Consider the following 18,073-nt stretch of genomic DNA (forward strand, 5'->3'; position numbering starts at 1 on the left):
GGAGCATCCTCAGGATGTGGGCTCTACGAACTTGATTTGACGGACGTTGTTGGACTGGACGGACCCCCCCCCCCCCCCCCCCCCCCCTGCCAGTACACGGGTACGCCCGTCGCCCATGGTGTAAAGAGTTCTTAAAACCAAGTGTGGGCAAGTGATACAACTTCAAGAAACGTGCCATTTTGTGTTCCCTCCAAAACTCCATCGAAATATTTAGTAAAGGTTCTACCGTCTACCACTTTACTAAAACAACTGATGTGACTCGTTGACTTTACTGACTACTTTTTTAGACTTTTACTAGGCGATCATCTGGAAAAACGACTTAAAATTTTGTAAACTTTTCACATTTTTTTTCCCGCCATATTTTACTTGACACTGGCCATGGTTAAAAAGCGGAGCGCCATATTATGAAAAAAAAAGAAGTAGGAGAAGATATTTAGAAATGTCAAAGTCATAGTAAAAGTGGAAATTGATGATGCCGAGGATTTTCAATAAATTTTAGAATTTAGTCGTTTTCTAACAAACTTCACTAGTTTACGTGTGAATACGATAAACAACTGTCTCGTGACCTAATACAACTTTGAACTTTTTATATAACTGTATTATAAAATGGCTGATAGCGATGATGAATACGATCGCAAACGACGCGACAAGTTTCGCGGCGAAAGAGGTGCTGCAGAAGGCAGTAGCTACAGAAGCAGCGATCGAAGAGAAGAAAGGAGTCGTGGCAGAGAAGAATGGTCAGAAAGGTATGTACTATTTTTATAAATTCCCTTAAATAATAAATTTATACTTTAATGATCCTAACCCTTTCAGAAACCATCCTCGCAATCTCGAACCTTCCAAACGTCCTAATGCTCCTAAATCCAAACGATCATTTGCAATTGTTTCGAGGTAATTTTAAAAGGCCAACTCATATGTAGATAAGATGTTATCGTCTTCTATCAATAAGTGATTGCTTACATGGCAAAGGCTTTCAATATTAACCTTTACAGTTGATAAGCAATTAACTTGTTACTTAAAGTCATCCATATTTCTAAGAAAACATTAGACAATTTTATGTAGTCTCTACATTTTATTAAATATCTTCTTACAATGGTATGTATTTAGTATTTGGTATATTTAAAAGCTGAATGTCTTGACATCTTATAATTAGGACATAGGCTCATCTGGTCAATTGGTCTTAATTATTTATTTTAGATTATTAAAATACTCGGTATTATTAGTTACTGGTAGTTTGAATTATAATATATTCAGTAAAACTTTTACATGTAAAATATTATCCAGAAAATATTTAACAAATACTTTTATATAGGTCACGTGGAGGCCGCTCTGCTCCCGACTACAGGGATTATCGTGGAGGGGCCAGTGCAAGCCGAGGTTACTCTCCTGTGAGAGGGGAAGGACCCCCGAGTAAGAGAGTCCGTATGCCAGACTGGCCTGGCGATGACAGAAGATACGGAGGTCTCCTTCATGACTCCTATGGATCATATGGGTGGGCTCATGATCATTTTGGACCACATCCTGCACACCAGGGATATGGCCAACCTATGCCCCCCGTGCCAGCAAGGTTTGTTTCTCATCTATTTTTTATATTGTAGTTTTGCAAACTTTTTATAAGGTTGTTCTCTACATAATATATATTTTCGTAATTTAGGGATGCTGTTCTACCAATGGGACCTACAGATGGGCCGCCAAGTATGATGACTTTTAAGGCCTTTTTAGCAGCCCAAGATGACTCCATCACAGTTGATGATGCAATAACAAAATACAATGAATACAAGCTAGAGTTCAGAAGACAACAGCTTAATGAATTTTTTGTTGCCCATAAAGATGAGGAATGGTAAGCATAACTGAATTATCATAAGATTTAAAAAGTTTTCCCAAGTCTCTTGCTAGACTAGATGGTCCTAATCTGTAGATTAAATTTTAATAATTAAATAAAAATGGCACTAGATCCAAAATAAAAAACTTTAAGTTTAAATAGCAAGAAATCCTGGATGATGTGTTTGCTATAAATTAAAAGATTCTATGTCATAACTTTCAGTTTTTATGAAGTAATGATAAGTAATCTAAATTGCTGATAATTTTATCATACAACTGCATAATATATATATTTATATATTATGCAGTTATGCTTAGAATCTTTTAAGTACGCAAATTTTAACTGAAACTTTTTTCCCTACAGTCTACAGCGTAAACGCGTGGATTCACCGGTCTACAAAATGAAAATAATATTCAAATATTATGCAAATGTTTAATGCCGTGTGTAGCTAGATAATTTCGCGTTGACCTGTAGCGCGCAATGCTACAGGTTTCGTTATTGTTAGGGGTAGGGTATAAAAATTCCACATCTGTGGAACAGGTGAGATTATGAAGTATTTTTAAGTATTAATTTTAGTTCTGTTATGTCCTGACTTATGATATAGCTCCAGGTTTGTATTGACACAGGTTGCAACCTATGCTTTTGTTTAATTGAAAAAAAAAATGTCTTTGCACCACCACTTCACTGATAACACAATTTAAAATGAAAGTGTTATAAATGTATCTTTTACAAATAAAAAAAATTTAACTGATCAAGATAATTTTGTATACTTATTTGTCATTAAACTACTGACAGGACAATAGATATTATTTTCTTTTGCTACCTATTTTATTTTGCTCATAAAATATTATCATGCAATTATTTTTTCATCCAAGGTTCAAGATCAAGTATCATCCAGAAGAATCTGTTAAACGTAAAGAGGAGCAGCTTGCTGCATTGAAGGTATTAAAAATTTTCGCAATCTTTAATGGAAGGTACCTATTAAAAAAGTTTGATAGATGTTTTCTAGAATGATTTCTGATAAAGATAATTGCTCTTCAAATTGAGCATCTCTTTTTAAAGATTGATGGGAACATTTTTGCTTAGTTGCTGTGACATTAATTTTTGCTTCATCTAGAATCGTCTGAATGTCTTCTTGGAGCTGCTAGATGACGGTGAGCTGGATAAAGTGACAGTAGATGTTGACAAGTCAGAGAAGTTAATTCGTCTCTTAGACACGGTCGTAATCAAACTAGAGGGTGGTACAGAAGAGGATTTGAAAATACTCGATGAACCAATTCAGGTTGACATCACCAGCAATGACAAACAAGGTAAATTTCTTGCAGTCTATTTTAAGTTTTTAATACCATACTAGGCGTAACATAACATTGCTGTGTATTTTTTAGACAAAGCTGAACCAGAAAAGGCAGTCGTCATTGATGTAGACGCTGTTAAAGTTAAAGAAGAAAAAGAAGATGCTGAGAAAAAAGATAAGGTAGTCAGAGCGGTTATAGTCTTATTAGTTTCTAATCTTCCGTCTCATGTGGCGTTTGCTCACTACTTAAACACTTTACAAAAGATGTATGAGGTCTGTATACTATCTATTGCAAAGGTAGTCCGCATTTATATCCAAATCAACATAACTCTAAAGGTGTAACGCGAGTCGCGACACTCCATCCCATATTGCAGAAACGCCGGGTCGTGTATTTTCGCAGCGATTTATCTCATACAATTTTGTACAAAACATATTATTTTTGGCCGTGCTGTGTATCGCTACGTTTGTTAGGCCTATTAAGGTTTTCACTGTAGCTCTTATTTACTATTTAGTATTTCTTCCTTGTGTCAGGACAAGGACGCTCCGAAAGTGCCGCTGACGATGGAGATCGACCCGCACCTGCGTCAGCTGCAGGAGCAGGCCAAGCTGTTCTCGCGATTCAACTCCGCGCCCGGCACCGAGCCCGAGACAGAAGCGCCCGAGAAAGAACCGCGTAAGTAATGTTTGTTACTGCTAGAACTATAATAATATGTGTCAGAGGCTTTACAACAAAACAGTTTTAAAACTCAAAAGTTCGAACGAGAATGCCGCGTTCTAATCTAACAAACGTGAAATGACGTTGTTAGAGTAGGACGCGGCATTCTTGTTCGGTTGTTTGTGTCTCAAAACGGTTTCGTAGTAGACCTCCAGGATTCTGAAATTACAACCGTGCTTAAACATCAGAGTTGAAAATTTATCACGTCTTGAGTACCGAATCGCTTTATACGTTCATATAATTATTGGCTTGACATTAGGCTTTCAACTCTGTGGTACAAGTGCAAACATATAGTTTTAGTGTTGTAAATCCCGCAAATCCTAAACTTTGTATCAAGTTTGATTATCACAGTATTGTATTTATCGGACATAACTCGTAAAGAAGAATCTACGAAACAAACTCAATTTAATGTCACCAATTTCTAATTACTTACCGTCTTTTCTATCAACAGCGCCGCCAGGTTCCTCATCCAGCTCCTCATCATCAAGCTCGTCATCATCCAGCTCAGAGGACGAGGGGGAGTCCAACACGCGCCGCCGGTCCAAATCCAAGTCCAAGTCGAAAACGCCCGACAAGTCCCCCCAACAGAAGGACCGGTCCAAGTCCCCAAGCGTGGAAAAGGTGACGGAAAAAGTTAAGGAAACTGATGACGTCGACGGCAAAGTAGAAAATGGCACTGACAACCCCGAGAAGAAGGAGCAGCGTGCGCTACACAAGACTACTTCTATATTCCTGAGGAACTTGGCGCCGACCATCACAAAGGCTGAAGTAGAAGCGGTGAGTTCTGTTTTTTATTTTCTGAGTCACGTCTTTTCTGGCGCAAATATCTCTTGGAAAAGACGTTCATAATTTTTATCATATTTTTGATCCCTTTAAAAAAGGATAGTCCCATTTACAAAGTGACAGAATTTCTGTAAGTAATTTTTTCGGCAAAAAAGACAGATTAGCCTCGTAAAAGCATTAAAAATATACTTGAAAAGCGGCAACATTCATAGTATCTCTTTAGCGTTCTTCACTTACCAACAAGTAACTGCACATTTGTCCTAATATTTAAAAAAAAAACTGATCACAGATGTGCAAGCGGTACGGCGGTTTCTTGCGCGTGGCGCTGGCGGACCCGCTGCCCGAGCGGCGCTGGTTCCGCCGCGGCTGGGTCACCTTCCGCCGAGAGGTCAACATCAAGGATATTTGCTGGAACCTTAACAATATACGGGTAATGACGATTTCCTGACGATCTTTCAATTACTAAAAAAAATGCTGTTATTGCTGTGATTTTTACAAACTAGACAACAGTTACTAAATTAACATACTCGTATTATACTTAATGCTGCAGCACTTTTCAGAATTGGTGGGCCAAAGTTCTTTAAGAACAGTCTGTACTATTAACTATAATATTAATTAAAGTAATATGTAATAATATCATAAAATATATATTATATGTATTATGATTGATATTATCTCACTCAATCAGTTGCGGGCAACATTAATTTATTGATTAATGCACCGTCTACAGTTGCGCGAGTGCGAACTTGGCGCGATAGTGAACCGCGACCTACAGCGGCGCGTTCGCGCTGTGTCGGGCGTGACGCTCGAGCGCGCGGTGCTGCGGGCGGACGCGCGGCTGGCGGCGCGACTAGCGCACCTTCTCGACACCCGCACTAAACTGTGGAATGACGAGGACTCCGCGCCGGCTGATACTGATAACACCAATGTGCAGGTACTGAGGACAGCCAAAGTGATACTATAGACTATAGAGTATATAGCCTATAGAGTATATAGTATATTTGTAATTTCAGAGCCTTTCAGAATACTGATATTATAGTAAAAAAAACTCATTTAAAATTAAGACTGATGAAATATGTGTTATTTTTTGTCAAGTGAAGCTTTATGCCATTAACATTGTTTAAAAAACATTGTTTTACGATTTTAAGTGACTGTCATGATAAGGCGTTTTACGCGCGAAGTGTATACGCGCGTTTCAATTTCTATTGCATTCAGATTACCGCGTTTTACGCGCGCTTTTATGCTACAAACATGGTCTCTTTTTATTTTATTTTGTGTTTTAGTCTGTGTTGCAATGGCTCCCAAGTATCTCGACTCGCGCGTCGCTCGCACGTTTTACGGGCGAGTCGAGAGTCCCGCTCATTGCAAGCGTTTTACGTGCGAGTAAGAAAACGTGCGTAGGCATCTAGACGCGATATATGTATTTCTAGTATCTCGGGTACGCGCGTAAAACGCCTCATCTGGACAGGCTCTAATAATAGTGTCTACGCGTTTTCACAGAACTTCACTCTGAATTCCAAGAATCCGGTACTCCACAAAATTACGGATCATCTGATCGAGGAAGCTTCCACGGAAGAGGAGGAGTTACTAGGTCTAGAGGCCTCGTCGGAATCCGCAGCTCAGGAGCAACCGGACCCAGATCTTATACGAGTTCTAGACCGCCTAGTGTTGTATCTACGTATTGTTCACTCTGTGGACTATTACAACCACTGCGAGTACCCCTATGAGGACGAAATGCCCAATCGTTGTGGTATCATGCACGCCCGGTCTGGCCCTCCAGCTAATAAGGTACTTACATTATGTATTTATTTGAAATTATTTAAAGTAAGTTCTCCTAAGTCCATTACATGTCACATAATATTATGCGTTACCTTTCTGTCTAACTTAAATGCAAATGTTTTTATGGAGACTTGTATAATATCTAAACAAACATATTATAAGTTTTCATTGCATTGTTTTTATTTCTACCCTACTTCCTACCCTTCCTTTACATTTCGCAGCCTACGCAACAAGAGATCCAGGATTACATCAAAACATTTGAAGGCAAAATGTCAGCTTTTCTGCAAGACGTTAAACCACTGTCTGATGAAGAACTACAGAAGCTTGGCATCAAGGTAAACTTTATTATGTATTACATTTTAAACACCTATTGAACGGTTGATTAGAAAAAAAATCAGTACATAATGGTCTCAAAACAACTGTTCAATAGATTAGATCTTTTGTGGTAAGACCAAAATATATGTTTACTAACAAAATTTAAACACAATTATAAAAACACAACAAACCCGTGTCTATTGTCTAGTCATTTCCTTTCATGTTTCCTCTTCTATTATTATAGGATCCTGATGCGGAAGTAGAAAAATTCATACAAGCAAATACACAAGAGTTATCGAAAGATAAATGGTTGTGTCCACTCAGCGGGAAGAAATTTAAGGGCCCTGACTACATCAGAAAACACATATTCAACAAACACGCTGAGAAGGTAAGCAAATATAAATCTTCATATTTTTTTTATTCAGTGTATTTAGGCAGGCATCAGCAGCAATAGTTATAGCAGTGTATTTTTTATTTTTTATTTTATGAAATAAGGGGGCAAACGAGCAAACGGGTCACCTGATGGAAAGCAACTTCCATCGCCCATGGACACTCGCAGCATCAGAAGAGCTGCATGTGCGTTGCCGGCCTTTTAAGAGGGAATAGGGTAATAGGGGAGGGTAGGGAAGGGAAGGGAATAGGGGAGGGTAGGAAAGGGAATAGGGTAGGGGATTGGGCCTCCGGTAAACTCACTCACTCGGCGAAACACAGCGCAAGCGCTGTTTCACGCCGGTTTTCTGTGAGAACGTGGTATTTATCCGGTCGAGCCGGCCCATTCGTGCCGAAGCATGGCTCTCCCACGTATAAAAAATATATTTTATATAATAAAAAATATATTATATAAACTATATATCTATATAATATAAACTTTTTTATTACCACATCCAATGTACCAAAAAGAGTCGGCAAGTACTCAAATGAGCATTTTAACAGGTGGATGAGGTGCGTCGTGAGGTGGCGTACTTCAACGCGTACGTGCGTGACGTGCGGCGGCCGCAGCAGCCCGAGCCGCCCGCACGGCCCGCCCCCGCCGCGCCCCCGCACCACCCGCACCCGCCACCGTACGTATATTATAATAATACTGACGCCTCCGTGGTCCAGTGGTTCAGAGCATGGCTCTTGACTCGGAGGTCGTGGGTTCGATTCCCGCGTTGGAAACATGTTATTTTCAAATTTGGCAGCAGGCTGATCACCTGATTGTGTGACAAGTAAGATAATCCATGCGTCGGATGGGCATATAAAACGTCGGTCCTGCGACTGACCTCTCGCCAGTTGTGTCGGTTTTCCGTCCTACTGGGTTATGAGATTAAAAGGAATAGAGAGTGCTCTCGTGTATTGCGCACACACTTGGGCACTATAAAATTACTCCTGCGTAACTGCCCTGGTTTCAATTAAACCGGCCACCGTCACCGAAACCGGTGTGGGAGTCATCATTATTTATTATTATAATAATACTAGATGACCCGGCAAACGTTGTTTTGCCATATAAATAATTTCTAGTATCAATATAAAAAGTAGATAAAAACCTATTCTCAGGCCTAACGAATGTAACATTAAAATCGATTGAGCGGTTTTGGAGAAATTCGCGCACAAACACTGTGACACGAGAATTATATATATTAGATAATGTATCACATACATTTCAAGTCAATTACATATATAGCATAAAGCCTTTGTCCAGTCTGTTGACTATATTTTTATAGCAGAAAAAGAAAATAATTGCTGTTACTGGGATCGTTTGGAAGTGATTTACCTAGCGAAATCATGTCACTTCTTGAATCGCAGCAAATTCTCTCTTTAAAATGGTAGTACGTGATGTTTTCGTAAAAAGACTTCGAGTGTACTGGGGACTCAAAGATATTATCTGATACGTCAAAAACTTGAAAATCACTGAGCGCTAAAATACAAAGAAAAATATTTCAACACCGCACTGACCTTGGTAATCCGGCGATCCATCTGAGTTAGCTTGTTTATGACAAAGTACTATACTTTGAAACCCTACTCAGAAACATTTAAATTATTACTACCAGTACTACTTAACTTTAATGTGAATATTTGACAGAAAATATATGGATATATCAACTTCATCAATTCAAATCTAAGTAAGCATTAAAACTCTCTAAGGGCTCTCACACAAAAGTGCGAATTCGCATCGCATCGCAAATATCTGCGACAAAACCCATAGTAAAAATGACATTGCGAGCGAATTAACTTATACGTGGGAGAGCCATGCTTCGGCACGAATGGGCCGACTCGACCGGAGAAATACCACGTTCTCACAGAAAACCGGCGTGAAACAGCGCTAGCGCTGTGTTTCGCCGAGTGAGTGAGTTTACCGGCGGCCCAATCCCCTACCCTATTCCCTTCCTTACCCTCCCCTATTCCCTTCCCATCCCTACCCTCCCCTATTACTCTATTCCCTCTTAAAAGGCCGGCAACGCACCTGCAGCTCTTCTGATGCTGCGAGTGTCCATGGGCGACGGAAGTTGCTTTCCATCAGGTTACCCGTTTGCTCGTTTGCCCCCTTATTTCATAAAAAAAAAAAGAATTCGCAGTTATGTGTGGGAGCCCTAAGTGCGGCTGTAGAAACCATACCTATAGTACGACTTGTATGAACTACCCAGGTATGCTGGTGGCGGAGGCGGCGGCGCTGCGGCGGCGGCGCGCGCGTGGGGGGCGTGGGGCGGCTGGGCCCCGCCCGCGCCGTACGCGCCGCGACACCCGCGCTTCACCAGGCCCAGGTAAATGCACTTATACTGCGTTTCGATTCTTAGCCGGCCCCTAGGCGATCAATGATTGTATTGTCAATTTTATTAAACAGTTTATTTGACTTGATTAGTGTTCAATATCAACCTAGAAACCGTCAATAATATTGCACAATTCGTAATATTGGGCAATAAAATTGATCGTCTAGGAACCGCCTTAGACTGCTCTTCCTCTGGAGCTGTTCTGAGCAGCGTTACGAGGAATGTGTTTCTAGGATCTGATATAATCGCGGCGCTGACCGAGGTCGACGTCGAGGTCTATTGATTCTCACAAAACACATTTATCGCAACTCAGCTAAGCTTGGCTCTGGTAGAAACGCAACTCCCGTCTCGTACCTCGCTTTGCGACAGAGTGTAAATCTGATATTATGATCTAAATGTAAACATCACACGGCTATAATGCTGCCAATATAAAGGCATATTAACCGAGAAATAAAGCAAGGGCAATGTGCCCTCACATGCTCGATTTCAAATTTTGTAAATCAAAATTTGAAATCAAGCATTAGATCAAACTGAATGGTAACGAAATAAAGTACACTTCGCATGCGCCACAGTATATTCTGATTTATAATTTCAGTCTCGGTAAGTCAGTTTATGATAATAATAGGGGTGTAGACTATTTTTAGGAAATATATTTATTGTACAGATGTACATTTGAAAATATATAAGTATAAAAATAAATACACTCTTATTTAAATTAAAAAATCACTTATTCAATTTCGTTTTAAAATTTCCCCGCCAAAACGCTAAAGTTCATCATGGCGTCGCCATGACGTCACGGTACTCCAAACAACAAAAATCTTTGTAATCTGACATCGAAATGGCACGCAATGTTTTGGAGATCGTGACGTCACACTCTGTGATGGCTGTTTGCGATCACGTGATATTACGGATGAAATATTTACTTTTTATTTAATAAACTAAACCTATTATAAAATTAATAAGTAAAATTATTGTCATTTTCGGTAATTCTACATATAAACTCTCAAAAAAAAATTGTATTATATTTCGTTTACTTTCTACACCCCTATTCCTCTCTTTCCCTTTACTATGTTAATCATTTAGGAATATACTCTAGTAGACACAGAATTTTATTCAAGGATCATTGGGTTGACATTACAAATCAGAGTATATTAGACAAACGTGTAAAGGAAGTGAATAAACTTAATTCCGATTTATTATGTAAATGGCATCATTAAAAAATTAGAAGCTTTATAATTTCTGTAGAAACTTTTAGTTGTATTTTTTTATAATATTGGTGATGGTGGTAATGATAATAATCGTGAGTAGATCGTGTCTATCTATTACTTATGTTATACTTTGCCCGCCTTTAATTACATAAATATGTTGTAAAATCAACTAACTTACGTTTATTAAAAAATACGCCTTATTTTTAATATTTAAAAAAAATTCGACGTAAATAAAATTATATTATAGTTTGTGCGTTTTATGATGATATGCGTGACACATTATAAATTATAATTGACAATAGTAGGGAAGTTACCTAACAAAAATTAATCGATAGTTTAAAAATATCGAATCACTTCGTAAAGGAATTGCAATCGAAGTTATCGATTTCGTACTGACATTTCAGTGGTGCCGGCGATTTAAGGATGTATATAACATTTATAAATTCAAAGATTCTGACCTAAATTCGAAATATATAGTAGAATATAACATCCTGCATCGATTGATACCAAAAAATCAATACCTTACCGACAAGTTACGTGAAATAATTCATTTTAAAATTTCCATTTATCATACGTAATGTTTGCCGGAAGTGTTACAATTTTTGAGAATTCGTCAGAATTGGTAACTTTGTATCAAAGATAAACATCTAAAAAACTGCTTATCAATTTCTTTGTACGATTTGAGATTTTTTAAGCCCAAAAAAAGTGGGTTCACCGGTAATTCTGGGGAAATATTTCAAATTGAAATTTATGAAAATTATCCTTCGAAGGGTGCGACAAGACTATATGAACTTGGGCGGGGGCGCTGCTGGTAAAGAAGAACTGTCAAATATGTCGTTTTTGTATGTGGCAGCGTTAGCTCCTTTTTTCGCCACCTTCATTTACAACTTTGCCGAGTTTTCTTGGCCGCCATTTGCGGTAGTGAAATTACAACAAATTTTTTTCAATAATAATTAAATATCGAATAGTTCTTTAAAATATATTATAAAAAATCATTATAATGAATAATAAGTGTCTGGGTGTCCAATTTTTTACATATACTTTCATAATTTAATTGGATGTAGTACGCAATTTGACCTTATATACATCCTTAAGATGGCCACCCTTTTTTATCGATTTGATTTCGATTCAACAGAGTCAATCTCTATTGACATAAGTTCCGCTTCATGCATATGACATTTTTCAAATGTTTTCGTAACAATAATTTTATACTCCTATTTCACAGTTAATATTTATAATTTTTATTAATAAGTTAGCATTTAGCATCTTTTCATTTTTATTCATTTACAATTATAGTAAACATTTGTTTTTGTAGATGGAATATAATTTATTACATTTTGTTTTTTTTTGTTTTCTTTTAAAAAAAACCCGTAGCAAGGAACATGAAAACTGTCACCCATATCATCTTAGAACGCAAAATCTATAATGTAGTATGTCTTGCATTCGATATAATATAATGCAAGACGATAATGTTATTCCAAGTCAATAAATCTCCCGATGCGAATGTCAGAGATGTTTTTTATCTATTTATAATTGCAAACAGGATGTGAGCTATAATAATATTAAGTTTTTTTAATGTGCAATAATCTTTCTAGATCTTAATTGCATGTTTTTAAGGAAATAATAAGTCCTCAATATTACTTCCTTTTCTATGGCGAAAGCTACGCCAAAAAAACTACGCCTTAATATTAAAGCGCCTCAGTGCTACGGCACTTTTGTATGATTTTTTTTAAATTTATATTTCATTTATTAGTAGGAAAGTCGTTGTCTAAAGTTGTTAACCTCTAGGAGGTTATATTCTGCAATGTTTTGACACGGAATAAACATTATGTGTTAACTTATGTATATAAAATTGTGTTTAAGTAATATGAAAAATAATCTTAATTATAATTATTTGTTGTTTAGTAGATATGTTATTATTTTTATGCATTTTTTATTACCTTATATCCGTATTTATGAATACTTCCTCGCCTGCTCGTCAGTGTCCGCCCACGGCTATTGTGTTGCATGACCTTAACGCTCGTGTTTGTGATTTCTCGCTAAATACACACCTACTAATATGCTATGAGCAATATACAGGGCGTTACAAAAATATTTGTTCGGTCCAAAAATGAAGAACAGCCGAAAAAGTCTAAAGCGAATATTTGCTTTTTTACTTATTTTTGAAATACTCATGATTATTTTGAATATTTTTAAAGAAATATTCGAATATATTCGAATAATAACATTCCCCACTGATGATCATTTTTGCGCGGTTTAAATTGCTTACGATTAGTAGACAAATTGGTACTTATAAACTATAGTCTTATCGTCATGAAGAGCGTTTTCCCTTCGTATTCTTCGTCATTTTTGACATTTCGTTGAAGCCACTCTCCTAAAATTCACTATGGACCGTACCAACTTGTTGTAACCTCCTGTGTAGCTTGTAACTGTATGTACCCAAGTTGAAGGTAATAATAATTTGCAGGGAAACCGTGGATCGCTCCCGGCCTATTATTGCTTACAACGATCTTGACTTCCCGGACAGCGGTGACATATTCTAGTAGACTCGAATTACGAACTGTGACTCACTGTGTTCTCTCACTGCCTTCATGTTACATTAATAGCATTTAAGTGTACGTATAAATTCTATGTCTTCTTAAATTAAATGTACGAATGAAATGTTATTAATATAATAAACTGTCCGATAGTAACTCATGTTTTTTTATTCCTTTCCCATTCCTGCCGGGAAGCTAAGATTTCCTATGTGTGAGTAGAGCTTAAGATAAATTATTGTAAATGTGAGACTGAAATGAAACGCGAGAGTGTGTAATTTTGCTATGTATATTGTTTGTTGTTGTGTGTGTTGCACAAACTAACAGGTCACTGGTGTCCAACCGTCAAATTTGTCCAAATCCGGCGCCAAAGCCGATTTATCGGTTAACGAAGATTTAGTCGAACATATTTGGCTGAAGGTAGACAAGTGAGCGTGCAAGTATTATGTAACGCAATTTTATGTCTCCTGTAATATGTAACGTAACGTAAAATTTTTTGTACCCTCTTTAAAGCGTTACGTAAAAATTGGGCCTAATTTCATTACGCAGTTGTTTTAAAAAAACGTAACACAATGTTCAGCGCCCCTCTCCCCTTTGTAATGCGCCTAACGTTCTAGAAACTGCTGCCCTGAAGACTTTTAATACCTGAACTTTCCTTTTCTTAAATAAGGGGAGGGTTCAAGTATTCTATTATATTCCTCTGGGCCACTACTCACAAAGTAATTATTGTTAAAGGGGCGGCGCGGACTTCCGTCCCATCGTTAACTACCGCGACCTCGACGCGCCGAGAGAGCCCGATGAGTTCGCCTAATGCTTCAATTACCATCATGTATTAGCTGGTTGCTGGTGTGAAAGGTGCTCTTAGACACATTAATACGATAGTAATTAGTATGCATCCGTTGAGTACGCGGAGGATCTTATCACCTGGGTCTACCTTTAAAAAGTAATCAGTACCTGCCTTTTTACAAGTAGTAAGACTAGTATGTAATATTTAATAAACTTGGCAGTTGTATTCGAATATTTAGAATAGTGTGTATGTATTACCTAATGAAATGATATTTTTAAATTATCTTAATTGGTGAAGAGAGTAAATAATTTTCTCTAAAATGTTTTGTCATTTTAAACTACGTTTATTAACTTTGATTGATATTGTAGTCCCTACTCTTGTGCGAAAAGATTAAAGTTGGATAAAGTTCAACCAGTTACACAGAAAGAAAGAGCCAAATTGACAATAATTGGTCTTCAAAAGTGTATAAAATGGGTAATAAGCAATTTGAAAATGTTTTTTGCATAAATGGAGTTTGTAAAAAAATATTTGAAATAAAATATGAATTGTATGTATAGCCTGATACGAGTATATTAGCCACATGATGAAGTAGTTAAGTTACAAGGTGCGTCTCAATTATAAGGGAAAATTTAGTAATTACTAATTACCCATATTATATTGTTATAAAATGTTAGTTGTCCACTTCACACACTTACAGACAGACAGACACACTTAATTATTATCAAAATTCAGGGTAGTAACTAGTATACTTAACAGCGTACAGCCCAGAAATAGAAAATTTGCCAGTTTGAGGTACATTCGTAGGCATATTTCAGCGGCAATAAAATTTAATAAAAAAATTTAAACAATTTTACTAAATAAAATTTAGTAAAATTGTTATGCCTACTTATTTACCTCAATTAAAAACAATAACTATATTGATCAATCATTAATTATGAATACAATTAAATCAAATATAATATATTCTATTAAACAATTGAAGATATTATATTTGATTTAATTAAGTAATTTTATAATATCTAATAATAACTATAAACTACTATAAGTAGTTATTTTTAGATATTTTCTATAAGAAGACATATTATTATTCGAGTTGTACTATGCTGTAGGATTGTGTCGACTGTCAAACGACACACGATCAACGAATACTATACTCACAAGGAACACACGATCGACTCAGCTGTGCTTCGAAGTTCAAATATGATTCCAATTAAAATGCGTGACCAACAAACAACCTTGCCTTATTTCGACGAATTACGTTCTAAAAATAAAGAGGAAAACTTATTAGGTATATTATTCTTTGGAGATTTTGAAATACATACTACTCATATGATTAAACATCAGATAAGGGCAGTGACGGATTAAGTCTACTTGATGCCCTAAGCAATCCATGCCTGTGGGCGCCCCTGTCCGTATGTCAACTAGAATCTGTCTGGTGCCCCCTCAGACGTGATGCCCTAGGCCAGCCTATACTATCTCATCATCTATCCATTTGTTCTCAAAGTGGGCAGTAAACAAAATAAGTTCGGGAACCCCTGCCCTAGGCAATTGCTTAATAATTTGATTAAGGGTTAATCCGTCACTGGATAAAGGGAGGGTCTAATAACTAATTACTCTAAAATGTTTGCTTTACATCTACTTCAAAAGTAAATTCTGTCGATGTCAAAGGTCATGCAGTTGTGGGTACCTCTTAAAAAGATATAGGCTTAAATAATCCACACTTATATTATAAACGCGAAAGTGTGTCTGTCTGTTATCTCTTCACGCTCGAACTGTGGAACCGATTCTACTGTTTGGTATGGTCAATGGTGGTACTTTGAGTCCCGGGAAAGGACATAAACTTTACCACGGAAGAATGAACGGTTCCCGCGCGAAAAACTAATTTGGCACAACGGAGTTGCAGGTGACATCTAGTAATAAATAAATACATGTTTTATTTTTCTCTCGTTTTATGATAATAGTAGGTGAGCATGTAAGTTTATTGCGAAGAGACGGACACCATTTAGGCCCTGACCTCTAAAATAAACGTCGTAAGTTATGTTCCGTCAAGTGATCATTATTATTAATGGATGAAAATTGCCGCATTTACTATTAGATAAGTTTAAACACACCATTATCCAGCGCTAACAAAATGCAATTATAGTCAGGTTTAAGGACAAAACTGCAATATTTCTTATCCAGGATCCCATTTAGAAATACCTAGAACTATGGCAATCTATTCTATGCTAAGAGATTGCTGAGTGCATCGATATTATGTTTTAATGGCATACTCAATAATTGAATACTATAATATTATGAATGTTATGCCTCCGTGATCTAGTGGTATAGAGCGCGGCTCTTGACTCGGAGGTCGTGGGTTCGATTCCCGCGTTGGAAACATGTTATTTCCAAGTTTGGTTAGGACAATGCAGGCTGATCACCTGATTGTCTGACAAGTAAGATGATCCATGCGTCGGATGGGCATGTAAAAAGTCGGTCCTGCGCCTGATCTCTCGCCGGTCGTGTCGGTCTTCGGTCCCACTGGGTTATGAGAGTAAAGGAATATAGAGTACTTTTGTGTACTGCGCACACACTTGGGCACTATAAAATTACTCCAGCGTTGCTGGCCTGGTTACAGTGAAACCGGCCACCGTCACCGGAACCGGTGTGGGAGCTATTATTATGAATTGTTGTATGCTTGTCGAGAAGTAATAGCTTTTTCGAGTTTTAGTTAGACCAATTGGTCGACTGCCAAGTAACTGGCCTGTTTTGCTTATGGTTTTAATAGAATTAAAATTTCCAAACGATACTAATATAACATAAAATCGGCCATGTGCGAGTTGAACTCGCGCACGAAGGGTTCCGTACCATTATGATAAAGCAAAAATAGGTAAAAAATGTGTTTTTTTTGTATGGGAGGCGGGAGCCCCCTCAATTATTTATTTTATTTAAATTTTATTATTAAAGTATAATTTGCAATTGAGTATTTTGTAAATATTTCAAGTGCCTACCTATTGCCATTATTGGTATCGTGCAAAAAATAGCAAAAAAATACGTTTGTTGTATGGGAGCCCTTACATATTTATTTTGTTTTTAGTATTTGTTATTATAGCGGCAACACATATACACAATCTGTGAAAATTTCAGAAATCTAGCTAAAGCGGTTCTTAATTGAGAATTGAGATACAACCTGGAGACAGACAGACGGACAGACAGACATCGAAGTCTTAGTAATAGGGTTCCGTTTTTACCCTTTGGGTACGGAACTCTAAAAACTAGCTTATTATATGATGGCCGAGGCCCGAGCACTAAAAGGAGATTGGTTAAGGTTCACTCGGCGTAACTGGGCGGTAGCGGTCATTGACTCCCTGTCAAAAACTTGTCATTTTCTATACTTATAAAGCGTGATTGATAATAAGGTGTCAGATGTTGTCAATCGCGGCTTTGTATAGAAAATGACAAGTTTTTGACAGGGAGTCAATGACCGCTACCGCCCAGTTACGCCGAGTGAACCTTAGGTTATAATAAGACAATAGTTACCGTGGTAAATGGTAGTTGTTCATTTCTTTCGATAATAATCGTTCTGAAATAAAAGTTTAATGTAACCTTCACCAACAAATTAGCGCTTTTAATAATAATAGGTAATTATTATTATACAAACATTTGATATGCGCATGAGAAGTTCCACAGTAGCAGATAGCGGTCTCACGAGTTCACGACATCCTACGCTTCTACATACAGACTTTCCGTTCTGACTTATTTTACATCAGAGTTTCTGTAACTGACTCTTAAGTCGTTGACATAAAGGTGATTTCGGAGGTGTAGTGTCTACATTCTGTATTGAGCTGTCATATCAAGATTCCGGGTAAGGAATATACCCCGTATGGTAAGGTGGTATTTCTAGGTAAGTATGCTGCAAACAAAAAGGTGTTATATTTAGCAGGTTTGATGATCCAGAACTTGACCGTGTTTTATTGTGTCGGTTCGTAAAAAATTATGAGCTACAAAACTACAAGCATGGCTTGGCGCGTGGATGACATTGTCCTGATGCGAAACTTCTGCCATAAGAATAAGAACACTGCCACTCAATATGATACTAGCAATATTTTA

General features: G+C 37.3%; 1 protein-coding gene across 1 annotated transcript; it reads left to right on the plus strand.

Moving 5' to 3' along the window:
* The first annotated feature begins 466 nt into the window (after positions 1 to 466).
* LOC121730423 (serrate RNA effector molecule homolog) lies at positions 467 to 14,259 on the plus strand. The gene is made up of 16 exons (XM_042119450.1): positions 467 to 746; positions 1,313 to 1,567; positions 1,655 to 1,840; positions 2,698 to 2,764; positions 2,940 to 3,132; positions 3,208 to 3,296; positions 3,648 to 3,789; positions 4,283 to 4,608; positions 4,904 to 5,044; positions 5,345 to 5,548; positions 6,115 to 6,402; positions 6,615 to 6,728; positions 6,953 to 7,096; positions 7,642 to 7,769; positions 9,333 to 9,449; positions 13,933 to 14,259. The coding sequence occupies exons 1-16, from the start codon at positions 607 to 609 to the stop codon at positions 14,006 to 14,008; spliced, it is 2,610 nt and encodes an 869-aa protein (XP_041975384.1). The 5' UTR covers positions 467 to 606; the 3' UTR covers positions 14,009 to 14,259.
* Positions 14,260 to 18,073: the final 3,814 nt, after the last annotated feature.

The sequence above is a fragment of the Aricia agestis genome, chromosome 9, assembly GCF_905147365.1.
Source record: "Aricia agestis chromosome 9, ilAriAges1.1, whole genome shotgun sequence".
Taxonomy (NCBI): Eukaryota; Metazoa; Arthropoda; class Insecta; order Lepidoptera; family Lycaenidae; genus Aricia; species Aricia agestis.